This window comes from Poecilia mexicana, unplaced genomic scaffold, assembly GCF_051168715.1.
Source record: "Poecilia mexicana isolate PSO_F unplaced genomic scaffold, ASM5116871v1 scaffold_17, whole genome shotgun sequence".
Taxonomy (NCBI): Eukaryota; Metazoa; Chordata; class Actinopteri; order Cyprinodontiformes; family Poeciliidae; genus Poecilia; species Poecilia mexicana.
The window spans coordinates 23,546,769-23,563,761 of NW_028263386.1; the positions used below are offsets into that span (position 1 = coordinate 23,546,769).

Here is a 16,993-nt window from a genome sequence, read left to right on the forward strand (position 1 = left end):
GGCATTTGCTTCAGACATGAATAAAAAAAAAATCCTTAAAAAAATGTTCTTTCAAAGTTTTTTATTTAGTTCATGCTGTCTGAAGTAAAAGCAAAAATAGTATTAACATTTTTATATACAAGAATGGTCTTATTGCAATTATCAAGGTGGGAAAATAGTTCCAACATTTTTTTTACCAAGAAAGTGTGTCGTATCTGAGGCACATCTTAAATAGAAACGTTTTTAAATGGTTAAAAACATTTCTTGGGTCTACATCTTAAGTAAAAATAAATTCAGAAAGGCAACTTTAAAATTGCAAGTCTGCAATTTTTAAGTTTCCCTTCATACCTTAAATTCTATGTTAAAAATACAACACGACATGAACAAATAAGGTAAACTAATTAAAAATTACAATGAAATACATAAAAGCATTGATGGGCATGGAGTAATAAAATAATGTTTTTAGGTGTGGGTGATGTTCCTGTTAAAGTGTTTCAGGGTGAGGGGGTTTTCGGGTTAGACTCCGGGGAATGGTAGGTGGAATAAGGAGGGAAGTATTCTCGAGCAAACTGGAAGATGTTGTCCGGTTTCACAATCAGCAAGTCCTGTATGAAATCGGACAGGAGGGCTCGGAGCTCTGGGTGCTCCCTCAGGTATGAATTGTGTTCTGCTTTCAGGAAGTCCTGCCACGGTGGGAAACGGGGATACAATTAATACTCTTCTGTTTGTTGGGAAGGTTCGTGATTACCTCGAGCGACTTTAAATAAATAAGCATCCGATAATAAGCTTTTGTTTTGTAAAAACCAAACCATGGGTACCTTTTTATCCAAATACAGAGAGTATAACTGCATGTCCTCCTGCCACACCAGAGGGATCTTCATACGACCTGACACAGAGAGAAAACAAACATAGATGACTCCTCTGTCAACACTACTCTTCTTTGCATGGGATATTTTAGGGTCTGAGGGTCATTTTGTATCCATGCATTAAATTTTTGTCCCATTCTACTTCATTTTTGTACCTGTTAAAGTATTGTGTACCAATGCTGTGAAAAAGTAATTTATATTGAAGTTTTTTGATGATCTAAAACATTGAAGTATGACCTAAAAAAGAAAAACAGAAGAAAGCTGTAAGAGGGATTTTTTTCTTTAAACAGCACTGCATTTATGCAGTTAGTTCTGGACTGGGTATTTTGCAAATGGTAGCCAATAGAATTCAAGTACCATTGTTCCTAGGTATATAAGCTTTTGAAGTCGAATTTTCTTTATTATATCTTAAATATTGTCACCTCCCTAAAATAAAGGTGTAAGTCTTTTTTTGCCCAAAGTAATTTTTATTTTTGCCTAAAACATATTTGGCAAAGAAGAAGGTGTTTTATTTTTATGTTTGTTTTTTTTGTTGTTGTTTTTTTGCCAAAAATTACTTTTGGCAAAAATGATTTTAAAATAATAATTTAGGCCATTATTTTTCTTTTTTACATATTTGCAGAATATGTGAATAATATGTGAATATGTTAAAAATGTTCACATGGAAAAATGTGTGAATAGGCAAATTTTCTGCAAATAACTGGAAGTTCAGAGAAAAATCTGCAAATCCACAAACACATAACTGCAAATGGGCAGGAGTACACTGTATTTTCAGGTATTAAGAGATAATCATAAATAGAATGAAATGTGACATAATTTACCTGTGTGTTAAGAAGTTTTTTTTACACCTTGTTTCTGTTAATTGTGGTTCTGATACCAGCATAGAACAACTGGAATCTGATAAAATTGAGACATTATGACAAAACTAAAATAACTGAGAGGGCTCTTGTTGAAATATCTTTTTTTCAGAAGCACATAACCAAATTTCCTTTCAGAAGACTTGGAAAATGATTTTCTTTTATCACCTGACAAAGCATGCATGAAAACATCCTGTGAAGAACGGCTCATTAGCTCCATAAAGTAATGGAAGAGGTTGTGTACGAAACCAGCAAAACTACAACAAGGTGTCAACACTTTAATTATTTACCTCTGCCTTTCTTTGAAAGCTCCTGTATAAACTTCATTGTGACTGGAGATCCCACCTGTTTTCTGCTGGCCAAGTAACTAATAACAAAAAGCACATTTCAAGTAAACTAAAATCTCAATTAGATCATTTTCCAAAACGATTTTTAACAGTAGTTTTTACATGTGCAACCTATTTGTTGCAAGTCAAACTCACAGTCACGAACTCACCCGTTATCAAGGAAGTAGCAGTGCCACGTGGAATGGTCGGCATCAGCGGAACCAACCATCCTCTCAAGCCCAAATACCTCCACGGTCTCACCGCGAACCTGCATTTCTTTCACGTCCAGCTCACTCTGATTGTGCACCAAAACAGAGCAAAACATCACAGTTTACCCCAACATGCTAACGTTCTCCTGGCGCACGCGCACAGCTGTAGTTACTTACAAAAGTGGTCTGATTTATATGTAAACTTTGGTCCAAGATGATGAAGACCATGTTCTTTGGAACCTTCTTCCTCAGAGCCATGAGACGCATCAACAGCATGCTGGATCCCTCGGTGACCAGGCCACGCAAGACAGACATGGGATAAGACACACACTCCTCCTCGGTCACGTCCTTCGCTCACATTCATTCACACACACACCAAGAAGAAATACACCCAAAGGTAATCTGACAACAGAAGGTATGCTATTGTCTGCCAGGTGTCAATACAAAGACGGGTTGATGCTAAAAATGTTTTCAAAACTATTCATAACACTTGGCATGTCTTCTGTCTTATAAAACAGAAGAAATGTTTTGAAAATTATGGTTTTAACATGACAAAATGTGTAAAGGTTTAACTGTATGAATAGCTTTCCAAAGGCACTAAAAACACGGGAAGCGACATTGTTCATTTTTACCTCTCCCATGGCGGTGAATTTGTTGATCACCATCTGTTTGCCACGTTGCACCATGTGACTCCTCTTCTCAACATTGTAACTGTCGAGCTAAATGAGTTTTTAGAAAGGAGAAGCAAACTGTTAAAACAATAAACTTTGCTATAAACAGTTTGGTTATTAAAAGTAGGGACATTCAAGTTAAGCGGCTGATTAAGGCCTCCACATCACCAGGGGGCCCCCAAGAGCAAAAAAACAAGCGTGATAAAAAAAAAGAACATTAAATAATGTCAACTAAATGCTATTACACATGGAAAAGCTACAAGTTAACACGTTATTTGTGTTGGTACACAAATAATAAGCTAATTTCTTCCTGGTATTGGCTGCTGCCACTGTTTGGGAAATATATGTTTGTCTGCTGATGTTACTTTTAAATAGTTAAAATAATGTGGCACATTTAAATACCACTCAGGATTTCAAAATTCAATTTATTTATTAATTTTTTTATTTTTTAGTTTGCTACTCCTGTAAGGTTAAAACCAATAGCCATAATAACACCGGTACCATGAACGCTAATAACCTAATAACAAATTACGCTAATAATAGGTATGTTACACACTTAGGCTGGCCTAGAAATGATGGAGCATCTGTTGTTCAACTGTTGGTATGGTTTGTGGGGGGACCCAAATTAAAATCTGCACAGGGCCCCAAAGAGGTTTGGGTTGGCCCTGAAAGGAGGTGATGTTTAAAGGGCTCACCTTGACATACTCATGGTAGTCTTCCTCCAGGACCTCCAGATCAGCGGTTAGATAAGCTTAATAGTCAATAGTAGAAGAAGAGAAGACGTACAGTAATATACAACAAAGCACACATGGAACCATCAGTGATCACCTGATGGATAACTGATCTCACCGGTCACCGTTGTTCCACATGGAGAGCCGTCGATAGCTCCGTGGCTCCGAGCGTGCAGAATCACGCAGGGCTCCAGGGCTCTGTGGGTGAACTCCACAGACACGCTGAACTCCCCCAGGATGCCGCCACTATCAGACATCACCATCAGAGTCTCTGAAAACACACACTTCTGCAGCTCCTCGGGCTCTGGAAGAACACACAAGCCACAGCTGACACCACCAAACACCTCTAGTAATGTTTTCCCACCCCATGTTTGCTGTTTTTAATACATAACTGGAAGTTTGAATGTCAAACTCACCTATGGAGGTCAAGAAACTGACAGCCTCGTCTGAAGCTTGAAACTCTGCTTCAATTTTGGACTCTTCAGCGACAGCCTCGTCTGAAGCTTTGAACTCTTCTTCAGGTTTGGACTCTTCAGAAACAGCCTCGTCTGAAGCTTTGAACTCTTCTTCAGGTTTGGACTCTTCAGAAACAGCCTCGTCTGAAGCTTGAAACTCTTCTTCAGGTTTGGACTCTTCAGAAACAGCCTCGTCTGAAGCTTTGAACTCTTCTTCAGGTTTGGACTCTTCAGAAACAGCCTCGTCTGAAGCTTTGAACTCTTCTTCAGGTTTGGACTCTTCAGAAACAGCCTCGTCTGAAGCTTTGAACTCTTCTTCAGGTTTGGACTCTTCAGAAACAGCCTCGTCTGAAACGTTTAACTCTTCATATTTGAACTCGTCAGCGACAGCCTCGTCTGAAACTTTGAACTCTTCAGCGACAGCTTCCTCGGAAGCTTTTGACTCTTCATATTTGAACTCTTCAGGGACAACCTCGTCTGAAGCTTTTAACTCGTCGTCATGTTTGGACTCTTCAGCGGCAGCCTCCTCTGAAGCTTCCAACTCTCCTTCAGGTTGGGACTCTGTAGCGACTGTCGGAACATCCTCCTCCTCCATTATCGACTCCATTAATGTATCGCTTTTTCTCCCTCCAGCCTTTTTACAAACTCCTCACGAACAACGGTTGAGTTGCGTCGTACCCTCCAGCTTCTGTTCGGAGACGAATTTGGGTTGTCATGGTAACGACGCCGTGTTTGTCAATGCGCAGCCGCAGTAGAATCCGGAAATACAGTCTGTGAAACAGAGTTTTTCATGTATTAGGTCAATTAAAGGACAAGAAAACTGTTTTTTTGTTGTTGTTGTTTTTTTTGCTTGTTTGCTTTTAATTAAACATTAATGAAGCATCTACATATATATTTTTTTCTTTTAAGGAAAAATATATATGTAGATGCTAAAATGTACTGTTAAAAATGTTATTATTATTATTATTATTATTATTATTATTATTATTATTATTATTATTATTATTATTATTAATAATAATTAAAATTAATTAGGAACTGCAAGGAACTGGTGTAAAAATTACGGCGAGACACCCCGAGAGCTCTAAAAATAAACACATATGTTACAAAACGAATATGATATGCGACAAAAATGGTGTTTTTCCATCTAATAAAATTAACTTTGTGATATGAATACTGTGATTATGCTGTTGCAATCCAATACATCTAACAAACTGCAGTACAGGATCTGACCATTTGCTGGTACCAAAATCCTTGCAAAAACAAAGGAGGTTTGGAGAGCCATTAGTTGATCAAAGTCCAAGCAAACCATCCATTTGGCCACAATTTGAAATTTCTCAGCTTTTTTCCATTAGTTTCTTTTTCCCTCTCTTGGGTTATAAGAGTTTCCTTGTGAGCCCATTGTTCTTGACAGAACTCATGTAGTCTGCTCCACAGACAAATATTTGTAAATTAAAACCATTTTATTTTAAAAATAAAATTAATGAAAATCAGAAGCTTTCCTAAATCAGTTACATTTCTTCTAAATTTGAAGACAGTAATGAAAGCTATCTTGTTTCTGTCATTATTTGCAAATAATATTTAGGCACTTGAGCAACATTGGGTTTATTATTGGGATTTCATTTTATGTAACTTAAATCTATACATGTAGGCTTGTAATACGCATGCACAATGAATATGTGCATGCATATTATAAATATGTTAAAATTGAACATTTAGTTGTTTAGTAACTCTGCTGTATAACAGAATTGGATATTTAGAACAGTAGTATATTTGGCGTGCGTATGTGTTTAATAAAGGAGACAGTAGAAAAAATAAAAGCAGACATCCACCATCACAGGGCACACCTTTGACTTTGACCCTTTTAAATTTGGTAGAGGAAAACAAAAGTTGAGACTTAAAATTTGATTGGAAAATACAGTATGCTGAGGAAATTACACACACTATTTTTCACACTCTTGCACATTCGCTGTCGGACTTCAAGTGCAACGTGGCGACAGAATGAGTTTCTTCCTCAGAGTGAACTTCACTTCAGGCGCCTGTTTTTTCAGGCCAACACAGATGGAGCCCTCCTTCTGGCCCACCATGTTATTTACTCGAAGCAAGATGGAAGTAATGTCTTCACCACTGAAATTAGGAGAAAAAAAACATGTCACTGTAACTGCATATAGATTAGAACAGAAAAAAAGCTAACATCAAACATATAGAGGGCAATGGTTATACTGTTAGAAGTACAAAATGGAAAACATTTTACATGAGATTTATTAGACATAATGAGTTACCTAGGGCAGTGCAACTTGAGCTGCTCACACACCGACTGGATAAACCAGCTTCCATCTATTGGGTGTCTAAAGGACACATGATCTTCAACAGTGGATACAGCAACGAGAAAATCTGCTTCCTCAGGAATGGATGTTAAACTATCCTCCTCCACGTCTTTCTGCAACACTCCTCGTTGTATCTTGTCGCCTTGGCAGGCCTGGATCAGGAACACTTTGGGTTTGCCAGTGAGGGCTGGCTGCTTAGTAGCCACAAAATATCTTCTTATTTCCTTAATTGCAAGAGGCTGAGAGTCGATCCCATAAACTATACCTAATGACCCGTGGCTCAGAATGCAGCAAACAAAGGCGTCGCCGTGCCGAACCGGCTGCTGGGGAGCAGAGAGCCAGCCGCCACACCATTCCTGAACATCCAACTCTTGTAGCTGAAGTTGTTTCTCCTCATCATGAGGAGAAGCAAATAACTTCAGTGTCTGTTCCATCTGGTCTCTGGTTTGGTCTTTACACATCAGCACCTTGAAGCCCAGCCAGCTGAACACTTCTGCTAGACTCTCTGTGGGATTTTTTTTTAAATAGAGAGGAATTAGATTTGACCAAACATCAGAAAAGTTCAATTTTGAAAAACAAACCAAAAAGACCATACCAGCATCTTTATTTGTCCCCCTTCTCTCGTTGAGGCTGTGGAAATTCTCATTGTTTATGATCAGGCAGAGACCAACAGGCTGGCTATTCAGTTCATAAACCTCATCCTAAAACAGAGACAATGTGACACATTCAAACTCAATTCATAGCCAAGAAATGTTTTAATCAACATTTCAATACTATGCTGAGTTTATAAACCTCTTTAATATATACAGGTACGTTCCAGAAAACTCGCATGAATATCATCATGACGACATCACACACAAAACACATCCACTGCCTCGTTTCCATTGAACAGCACAGAATGTATTGGTGCGGTTTAGTACGGTTTTTTATGGTCTGGTATATTCAGGACAGTTTCAATTAAAGCTGAATGATATATCAACAATATCGGTACTCCACGATTAAAGCAAAGGAAATGACAAGTGACAAAATGAAAAAAAAGATGAGCATGGCTAATCTAACTTAAAATTCAAGGATCATGTTATGACTTTCACTTTTTTTTAAACAAAATTGCCAAATTAAATGAACTTTTTGGTGATATTCTAATGTACTTAGAAGGACCTGTATGTTGATAAAGCAATAGTTCCAGTTTGAATTTTTGTCACAAGCTACATTATATCAATTTTCTTAAAGTATTGAGAAATCAAGCTTGTTTTCTCGTAATAACTATTTAACAATCTCATTATCTTGAGATGGCAATGCTTGATTTATTAAAATAATGAGTTAATGTCTTCATTTCAACCCACAGATCATGTCAGCATTGCTTCCCATTTGTTTAAATTGTGCAACATCCTTCATAGACCAATTTATTATAACTACAGATCATCCCTGAATCAAACAACTGAAATGGACTGAAATGCAATAACTGGTCATCTGTACCATAGCTTTTTCTAAAAAGACAAGTTTATCTATAGCAAAAAATAACAGAAGAATAACTCAGTTTAACATTTTTCAAATTATCCAAACCGAGAAAGTCATACAAACAAATTTAATGACATACTTTTAAAAACTTGTGTAGAAAAGAGGACTTCCAGACTTAAGAAGTGTAACAATATTATAATATAAATTATTCCTGAGTTACCTGAATGAATGCAGGTAAACCTATTATCTTTAATAAATCCAGGGTTAAACTGGCCTGTTAGCCACAGCGTTCTGCTGTTTCCGCACAAGGAACTCACCTTCTTCAGCCTTTTAGCCTCAGGCACCATGTCTGCTAAAAGTGAAAGCAAAAACAAACAAATGAAACCAGTTTCCTCAACCTCTAAACCATATAAGAATGCAATAAAGTGATTCCTGAATTACCATTGCAAGGTGAGGTAGCTGGAACCGGCTTGGGTAAAACATCTTGGAGCTTTATACGCTCCAGGTCAGGATAAGTTTCAGCGACATCGTCGGTTTGCAGTAGCTCCAGAAAGTTTTGGCAGGTTTTTTCTCCTTTATTCATGATCTTATCCACAAGCTCTATAACGTGGCCCTCCACATTCTCTTTGTTGATGCTCTTGAGGTTGTTGTAATCCCTCCTAGTTATCAGCTTCTTCTCCTGAACTTTGTTGAGGATAAATGTGTGGTCTCCACATAAAACCTCGATGAGTTTTGTTTTATTACGCTTCAGGGTCTCCGTGGCTGACATTCCTGCAATAACTACACACGCTGGTGCTCAAGTATACAAAACTTCAACCGTCTGAACCCTGAATACCTTAAAGCTGTTGCTTCGTCTGATGTCTTTTGAAACAGGATTTCTCAAAGAAAGCAGGAAGTAACAGGTTAGCAGGTCAACGACTTACGAGTCAGAACCAGTCAGCCGAACGTCTATTTTCACACGACTTAGACGGTCCAAACATTCCGTCGTATGGGTTAAAGTCTAAAAGCTGTACTGATGGACTTTTCAAGGAAGTGAAACTCCCGCCACTTGGATAAGGACAAAGGAGACTTTTGTTAGTTACCCGTAAAATATCCTTAACCACAGTGTGGTGTTTGCTGCCCCCACATGGTAAATACTATGCAACAGGAAACAGGAGGCAGTAATTTTAACATGTAAGTGACAAATGATAAGTTTACAAAAAAAAAGAGCCTTTTAATAAAAGCCAAACTCTCACTTTACTGCGTCTTCCAGTTCTTCTAGATGTTACTTTTGCATAGTCCATAATAAGCACATTCATAAAGCATTTACACACAATTAGGTAAGTACAATTACAATAATACTGAACTGCATATTTTTAATGGCTTTCAATGAGCTAAATTTACTCCCATTATGACGTCATTACAGGCCTTGATTTCATTTGTGAGTCTCATCCCTCCATCTCCACCTGAACTCATGAGTGGAAGGTTTTCCTTTGACTAACTTTCACTTTAATCTGTTCTAAGGAAGTTTCTTATGTCCACATGTCTTAGACAATTTATAAAAAAAAATAAAAAATTGTGAAAATTGTAAATTAGCAGTAACTAACAGTAATAAAAGTTATCTTGTTTCCATTATTGTTTGTAGATAATTTAGGCACTTGACCAACACTGGATTTATTATTGGGATTTTATTTTATGTAATTTAAATCTACACACGTAGGCTGATAACATGCATGGATAAGATTATGAACATGTTAAAATTGAACATTTAGCAGTTGTATATTTATCATGCATATGTGTTTAATAAAAGAAAGGAGAAAAAATAAAAGCACACATCCACCATCACTGGCCACATTCCTGATTTAAATTTGGTAGAGGAAAACAAAAGTTGAGACTTAAAATTAGATGGGAAAATATGGCCTGTTAAGAAATTACACACTCAGTACATTTCTCAGAGATAAAGAATGTTCTTGAAGCCATCACTGTTTTGCAGGGACTGTTGTGCTTGAAGTGCAACATGGCGACAGAACGAGTTTCTTCCTCAGAGTGAACTTCACTTCAGGCGCCTGTTTTACCCGTTTTACCTCGCCATGATCTTTAATGGAGCCCTCCTTCTGGCCCACCATGTTATTCACACGATGCAGGATGGAAGTAATGTCTTCACCACTAAAATTAGATGTGTGAAAGAAAATAAAATTATGTCACAGTAACTGAATATAGATTAGAACAGATAAAAGCTAATCTCAAACACAGAGGGCAATGGTTATACTGTTAGAATTACAAAACAGAAAACATTTTACATGAGATTTATTAGACATAATGAGTTACCTAGGGCAGTGCAACTTCAGCTGCTCACACACCGACTGGATAAACCAGCTTCCATTTGTTTTGTCTCTAAAGGACAAGTAGTCTTCAACAGTGGATACAGCAACGAGAAAATCTGCTTCCTCAGGAATGGATGTTAAACTATCCTCCTCAACATCTTTCTGCAACACTCCTCGTTGTATCTTGTGGCCTTGGCAGGCCTGGATCAGGAACACTTTGGGTTTGCCAGTGAGGGGTGACTGTTCAGTGGCCACAAAATATCTTCTTATTTCCTTAATTGCAAGAGGCTGTGAGTCGACCCCACTAACTTTATGTAATGACCCGTGGCTCAGAATGCAGCAAACGAAGGCATCGCCATGCCGAACCGGCTGCTGGGGAGCAGGGAGCCAGCGGCCACACCATTCCTGAACATCCAACTCCTGTAGCTGAAGTTGTTTCTCCTCATCATGAAGAGAAGCAAATAACTTCAGTGTCTGTTCCATCTGGTCTCTGGTTTGGTCTTTACACATCAGCACCTTAAAGCCCAGCCAGCTGAACACGTCTGCTAGACTCTCTGTGGGATTAAAAAAAAAATATTATTTAAAAAGAGAGAAATTAAACTTGACCAAACATCACAAGAGTTACATTTTGAAAAACAAAAGGTCTGAAATGAACATACCAGCATCTTTATTTGTCCCCCTTCTCTCTTTGAGGCTGTGGAAATTCTCATTGTTTATGATCAGGCAGAGACCAACAGGCTGGCTATTCAGTTCATAAACCTCATCCTAAAACAGAGACAATGTGACACATTCAAACTCAATTCACAGTGAAAAAATGTTCTAATCAACATTTCAATACTATTCTGAGTTTATAAACCTCTTTAATACATACAGGTACATTCTAGAAAACTTGAATATCATGAAAAGTTAAATATTGGAAGCTCACGACATCACACACAAATCAACTCCTGAACCGTTTTGTGGGCCTCTAAAGCCTCATTTCCATTGAACAGTACAGAATGCATTGGTGCGGTTTAGATACCGAATATTTTATGGTCCGGTATATTCAGGAGATAATTTCAATAAGGCAATACATCAACATTAATGTCAATATCATTTGCTTGAAACAAAGGAAATGACACAAAGCTAAAAAAAATCTGCATTGCTAAGCCAATTTGAAAGTCAAGGATTGTGCTATAAGTTTCACATTTTTAAACTAAATTACCAAACTATATGAACTTTTTAGTGATATTCTAATTTACTTAGAAATACCTGCATGTTGAGAAAGCAATAGTTCCAGTTAGAGTATTTAGCTATACCAAGCTATATCAATTTTCTTAAGATATTGAGAAATCAAACTTGTTTTCTTGTAGCAACTATTTAACAACCCCATTAACTTAATATAAGGAATTTCAACCAAGAGATCATGTCAGAAATGCTTCCAGTTTGTTCAAATTGTAAAGTATTCCTGATAGACCAATTTATTACTCCACCAGATCATCCCTGAATGTTGTGACAGGAACCGTTGAAATGAACTAAAATGCAAAAATTGCATTTTTTGCCATAATTTCATTAAAAGTTTAGTGTGAGGATTTAGGTTTCTGTGTATGCACCCTGGTTAATTTAGTCTTCATGTGGGTGTGTCTTGCCCTTGTCTCCAGCTGTCACTTGTTCACTGATTATCCTGTGTTTTTAATCGCAGCTTTCTCGTCTGATCCCTGCTGGATCCTCGTCTCAGTTTGTCTTGGTACCTGCATCTCATTGACTTGTTACTAGTTTGACTCACATGCTTTTCTGCCTTGACGTTCTGTTGTTCCCTGAGTGATAAAACCTTTTTTGTTTTCTATAAACAATTTTTGATTTTCCAAATTATCAAAAACTGAGAAAGTGATATACAAGCAACCTTAATACTTTTTAAAACTGAGTAATCATGTGTAGTAAATGGGACTTCCACTCACAAGTGTGACAATACTTTAAAATAAATTATTCTTGGGTTAAACAAAACAAATGCATGCAAATCTTTAATAAATCCAGGGTGAAACAAGTCACAACATTTTGGTGTTTCCGTTCAAGGAACTCACCTTTTTCACCTTTGTAGCCTCAGGCACCACATCGCCTAAAAGTAAAAGCAAAAACAAACAAATGAATCTGTTTCCTCAACCTCTAAACAGTATAAAAATGATATAAAGTGATTCCTGAATTACCACTGCAAGGTGAGGTAGCTTGAACTGGCTTGAGTAAAACGTCATGGAGCTTTATATGCTCCAGGTCAGGATAAGTTTCAGCGACGTCATCGGTTTGCAGTAGCTCCAGAAAGTTTTGGCAGGTTTTTTCTCCTTTATTCATGATCTTATCCACAAGCTCTATAACGTGGCCCTCCACATGCTCTTTGTTGATGCTCTTGAGGTTGTTGTATTCCCTCAAAGTTATCAGCTTCTTCTCCTGAACTTTGTTGAGGATAAATGTGTGGTCTCCACATAAAACCTCGATGAGTTTTGTTTTATTACGCTTCAGGGTCTCTGTGGCTGACATTACTGCAATAACTACACACGCTGGCGCTCAAGTACACAAAACTTCAACCGTCTGAACCCTGAATAACAATAATGCCGTTGCTTCGTCTGATGTCCCTTGAAGCAGGATTTCTCAAAGAAAGCAGGAAGTAACAGGTTAGCAGGTCAACAATGACTTATGAGCCAGATCCAGTTAGCTGAACGTCTATTTTCACACGACTTAGACTTTGACCCAAACATGGGTCAAAGTGTAAAGGCTATAATGATGGACTTTTCAAGGAAGTGAAACTCCCGCCATGTATAAGGAGAAAGAAGTCCTTTGTTACTTTACTAGTAAAATATCTTTAACCAAAATATGGCGTTCGCTGCCCCCACAGGGTAAAAGACTATGCAAAACTATGCAAAGGCATTTCCTCAAGAAGAAACCGGAGGTTGTCATTTTAATGTGTAAGTAAAGCTAAAAAAAGATCAAGTTTTAATAAAAGAAAAACTCTTTTACTGTCTTCCGGTTCTTCTATCTGTTACTTTTGCATAGTCCATAATAAGCACATCCATAAAGCATTTAAACACTATTTAGTGTACAATTACAATAAAACTGACCTACACATTTTCAGTGGAGTTCAATGAGCTAACTAAAGTCTGTGGGGTTTTGTGAACAGGAAGATGAGGAAAATGTGGGCTGTTGATCTCCAGGTCACACCACTGGAGGAGCCCCAACTATGTGCTAAATGTATATACAAATATATATATATATATATATATATATATATATATATATATATATATATATATATATATATATATAACATAAAGATACCTAATTTTTAAAGTGAAATCAGTAATTATTTTATAACAAATTTATATCAGTAATGATTTCTTGGTTAATGTCAAGTTGTCATAACAACGGCATTTTGAATAATGTCAACTTTGTATTAAAAGTGTCATAATTTACCGAATGACGCTTTATAACAACAGTCATAAATATTCATGAAGACTTATTGATGTTCATGACAGGTGTTATGTCATGTTTATGAAAGTGTCATGTCAGTCTTATTCAACCCCCTTCAAATAAAGTGTTACCACTCTTTCTCTAATTGTTTTTCTGTAGCTTAACAGGCAGAACGCTCTGCTAGTTATCCTACTAAGACGTGAGCTGATTTATTTCCCAAACCTGGTTTTAAATATTCTGCTATTAGTTGAAAATAATCAGGTCCAGGTTTGAAGTGTCTAGGTGTTGTAGTTTTGGAATTAGATAAGTTCTAGTGTGATCCAGATGCAAAAAAAAAAAAAAAAAAAGTCTGAAATTACCATTTAAGTTTCACAAATCAGAAAAAAGTATCACAAATCCCACACATGGTTTTAAATATTATGCTATTAGAGCAAAATGATCCAGTCCAGGTTTGAAGTGTCTAGGTGTAGTGGTTTTGGAATTAGAGCAGTTCTAATATGATCTAAATGTAAGAAAGGGTAAAAATTGCCCTGTATTGCAGTTTGATAATTCAGAAAAAGGTTTTACAAATACCAAACATGATTATAAATATTCTGCTACTAGTTGAGAATAATCAAGTGCAGCTTTAAATTATAACCTGGTAACTACAGAACATCTATTAGAAGTCATTTATTGACAGTGCAATAGTTTTTTTAGCCAAACTAAATGATAACATTTACCTATGGCATGCTAAGTGTTTTACTCGATGCACAAATTGCTGATATTGGTGTTGTAGATTTGGAATTAGAGCAGATCTCGTGTGACCAAGATTTTAAAAAAGTGCTGAAATTGCCCCTTTTTTGAAGTTTCACCAATCAGAAAAAGGTTTTACAAATCCCAAACATCATTAAAATATTCTGCTATTAGTTGAGAATAATCCAGTGCAGGTTTGAAGTGTCTAGGTGTTGTAGTTTTGAAGCTGTAGCAGTTCTAGTAAAACCCAAATGCAAAAAATGTGGTAAAATCAACCTTTATTGAGGTTCACAAATCAGATAAAAATTTCACAAATCAAACGTAGGGTTTGTTGAGAAAATAAATTTATTTTACCTGTAGTTACAGCAGATGGTTTGCTAGGATCGTTTGAACTGCCTTTTGTCTGTGTGGAAAACAATACAGGAGAAGTTGTAGCTTTTCACACTCATCTGTGAAAGGCCGTAAACACGGCAGGGTTTCTGGCTTCAGATAGAGGGTCAGAGATGCTCCTGGTTGGATGAGCAAAGATACGCCTTATTTGAATAAATTAAAGAAAAGAAGATAAAACTTTCTACACAGAAGTAACAAATCAGATTTTGCTCTTGCAACTTCTCCAAAGACGTCTTCGCTTTTTGTTTGTCGTTTCCATCTCGTCTTTTTCTCTCTCAGGTAAATTCATGTGTTGTTTGTGCTCCGAGGTTTCTGATGTGCTTTTCTGGTGAATAGTATGCATCTGCCTTGAATAAATGCTGATTATTGTGACGCTGTTATCTCTGTGTGATCTCAGTCTTTGCGCACAGCATTTTTCTGAACCCGGGCACAGAGAGGATATAACGAGTTGAAGAATTTTTCCTCTCTTAACAGGTTAAATCACGCTGGCCTTGCAACAGCAAAATAAGGCGTGGTAAGGTGTGGTATCTTGGACCACCGGCTTGGGTAAAACGCCATGGAGCTCTATGCTCTCCAGGTCAGGATAAGTTTCAACAATCTCCTCAGTTTGGAGTAGCGCCAGGAAGTTTCGGCAGGTTTTTTCTCCTTTATTCATAATCTTGTCCACAAGCTCTATAACGTGGCCCTCCACATCCTCTCTGTTAATGCTCTTGAGGTTGTTGTATTCTCTCGAAGTTATCAGCTTCTTCTCCTGAACTTTATTGAGGATAAATCGGTAGTCTCCACATAAAACCTCGATGAGTTTTGTTTTATTACGCTTCATGGTCTCTTTGGCTGCCATTACTGCGATAACTACACACGCTGGCGCTCAAACTTCAACCGTCTGAACCCCAAATAACAATAAAGGCGTTGCTTCTGATATCCTTTGAAGCAATCTTTCTCTAAGAAAGCAGTAACAGGTTAGTAGGTCAACAGCAACTTACGAGTCAGAACCAGTCAGCCGAACTTCTATATTCACGCGATTTAGACGGTCCAAAAATTCCTCTCTATGGGTTAAAGTCTAAAAGCTACAATGACGAACTTTTCAAGGAAGCAAAACTCCCGCTGCTTGGCAAGTACACGTATCTGTAGCAAACAGGAAGAGGCGGGACGGACCACTCTCAGTCTCACATAGACATTAATACGTATTTATGTCTATGCAGTCTCATACCTTATTTGGAAATCCGGAAGTGAAGGGGGGCGCTCTATTTCCTATATTATCCGCGGTCGCCCGTTTTTATTTTCTTTTGAACTCTGATCTATCTTCACCTTTAGGAGAGAGTTTCATTCTTAACATGTATTTGAACTTCTTTCATTTATTTACTTCAGCGCAACTCATAGTTTTTAACTAATTTTGTGGCTTTCAATGTACTTCTAAATCTGCTCCTTAGTTGCATCTTTTCGGACTTGCTACTGCCTCTAGTGGCGTGGGGGTGGTAACACAACTAATATAATCATTACTAAATCAGAATACCACAAAGTCTTTATTATTTATTATTAATTCTGGCATTACTGGAACCGTAAAAGATAAAGTCCCTCACAAAACACCATACCGTTTTATTTTCTTGAGGAAGTAGAGCTAATTAAATGACATAAACAAGACCTGAAAGTGGTTCCAGTTTCACTCAATGGCCAACCTGTTGAAACTGTGGTAAATTGGTCTGTGGTAACTGTCATTCCTGGACAGTGAGCTCAGTTTTGCTGAAAATACTGGCTATACTTTTAAGAAATGTTTTCAGAGACTCTATCTTTTAAAAAGACCAAGTGATCTGGGGGTTACCTAACAAGATGTCGTGTATAACCTCTAGTTAGGTAGAGGTTGTTGAGTTAAAAAGTTAAAACTTAACATTTTATTTTAAATTAAATGTTAAAACTTAACTTTTAAACTCATCTCAAGTTTTAACTGTTTTAACTTTTCATCTTCTCAGCTGGTTTGGTCACATGAGCTGCAGACTAACAGACAATCTTTAAGAATACTTTCAATGGCAGGTAAAATAGTAGGTAATAGTTTGAGCTCATGAAGGCGTTATTGTGTTCCTCTAGTAACTATAGAACATCTATTAGAAGTCATTTATTGACAGTGCAATAATTATCCTTAGCCAAACTAAATTATAACATTTACCTATGGCATGCTAAGTGTTTTACTCGATGCACAAATTGTTGATATTGTAATTCTATGAATGAGTTTTAGTTTTATCGTTTTAGAGTCAAA

The 16,993-nt window shown here is 37.1% G+C and overlaps 3 protein-coding genes across 4 annotated transcripts; all 3 read right to left on the minus strand.

Moving 5' to 3' along the window:
- Positions 1-46: 46 nt before the first annotated feature.
- On the minus strand, positions 47-5,714 carry catip (ciliogenesis associated TTC17 interacting protein). The gene is made up of 9 exons (XM_088014433.1): positions 4,056-5,714; positions 3,758-3,943; positions 3,604-3,659; positions 2,870-2,956; positions 2,415-2,585; positions 2,199-2,323; positions 1,993-2,069; positions 798-865; positions 47-662 (listed from the first exon to the last, which is right to left on the minus strand). Exons 1-9 carry the CDS (start codon positions 4,699-4,701, stop codon positions 474-476), a joined length of 1,605 nt encoding a protein of 534 aa, XP_087870559.1. The 5' UTR covers positions 4,702-5,714; the 3' UTR covers positions 47-473.
- Positions 5,715-5,862: 148 nt separating this feature from the next.
- Positions 5,863-8,988, minus strand: LOC106924079 (caspase-3-like). Of its 2 annotated transcripts, none has more exons than XM_014997600.2 (5): positions 8,321-8,988; positions 8,197-8,228; positions 7,017-7,122; positions 6,377-6,926; positions 5,863-6,221 (listed from the first exon to the last, which is right to left on the minus strand). In XM_014997600.2, exons 1-5 carry the CDS (start codon positions 8,646-8,648, stop codon positions 6,074-6,076), a joined length of 1,164 nt encoding a protein of 387 aa, XP_014853086.2. In that variant the 5' UTR covers positions 8,649-8,988; the 3' UTR covers positions 5,863-6,073. The 2 variants fall into 2 exon arrangements, with proteins under 2 accessions (XP_014853086.2, XP_014853084.2); XM_014997598.2 differs by having other exon boundaries at positions 8,197-8,231; positions 8,321-8,987.
- A 538-nt stretch (positions 8,989-9,526) lies between these two features.
- Positions 9,527-15,994, minus strand: LOC148154814 (caspase-3-like). Its single transcript, XM_088014832.1, has 5 exons — positions 15,220-15,994; positions 12,243-12,277; positions 10,842-10,947; positions 10,187-10,736; positions 9,527-10,024 (listed from the first exon to the last, which is right to left on the minus strand). The coding sequence occupies exons 1-5, from the start codon at positions 15,581-15,583 to the stop codon at positions 9,838-9,840; spliced, it is 1,242 nt and encodes a 413-aa protein (XP_087870958.1). The 5' UTR covers positions 15,584-15,994; the 3' UTR covers positions 9,527-9,837.
- Positions 15,995-16,993: the final 999 nt, after the last annotated feature.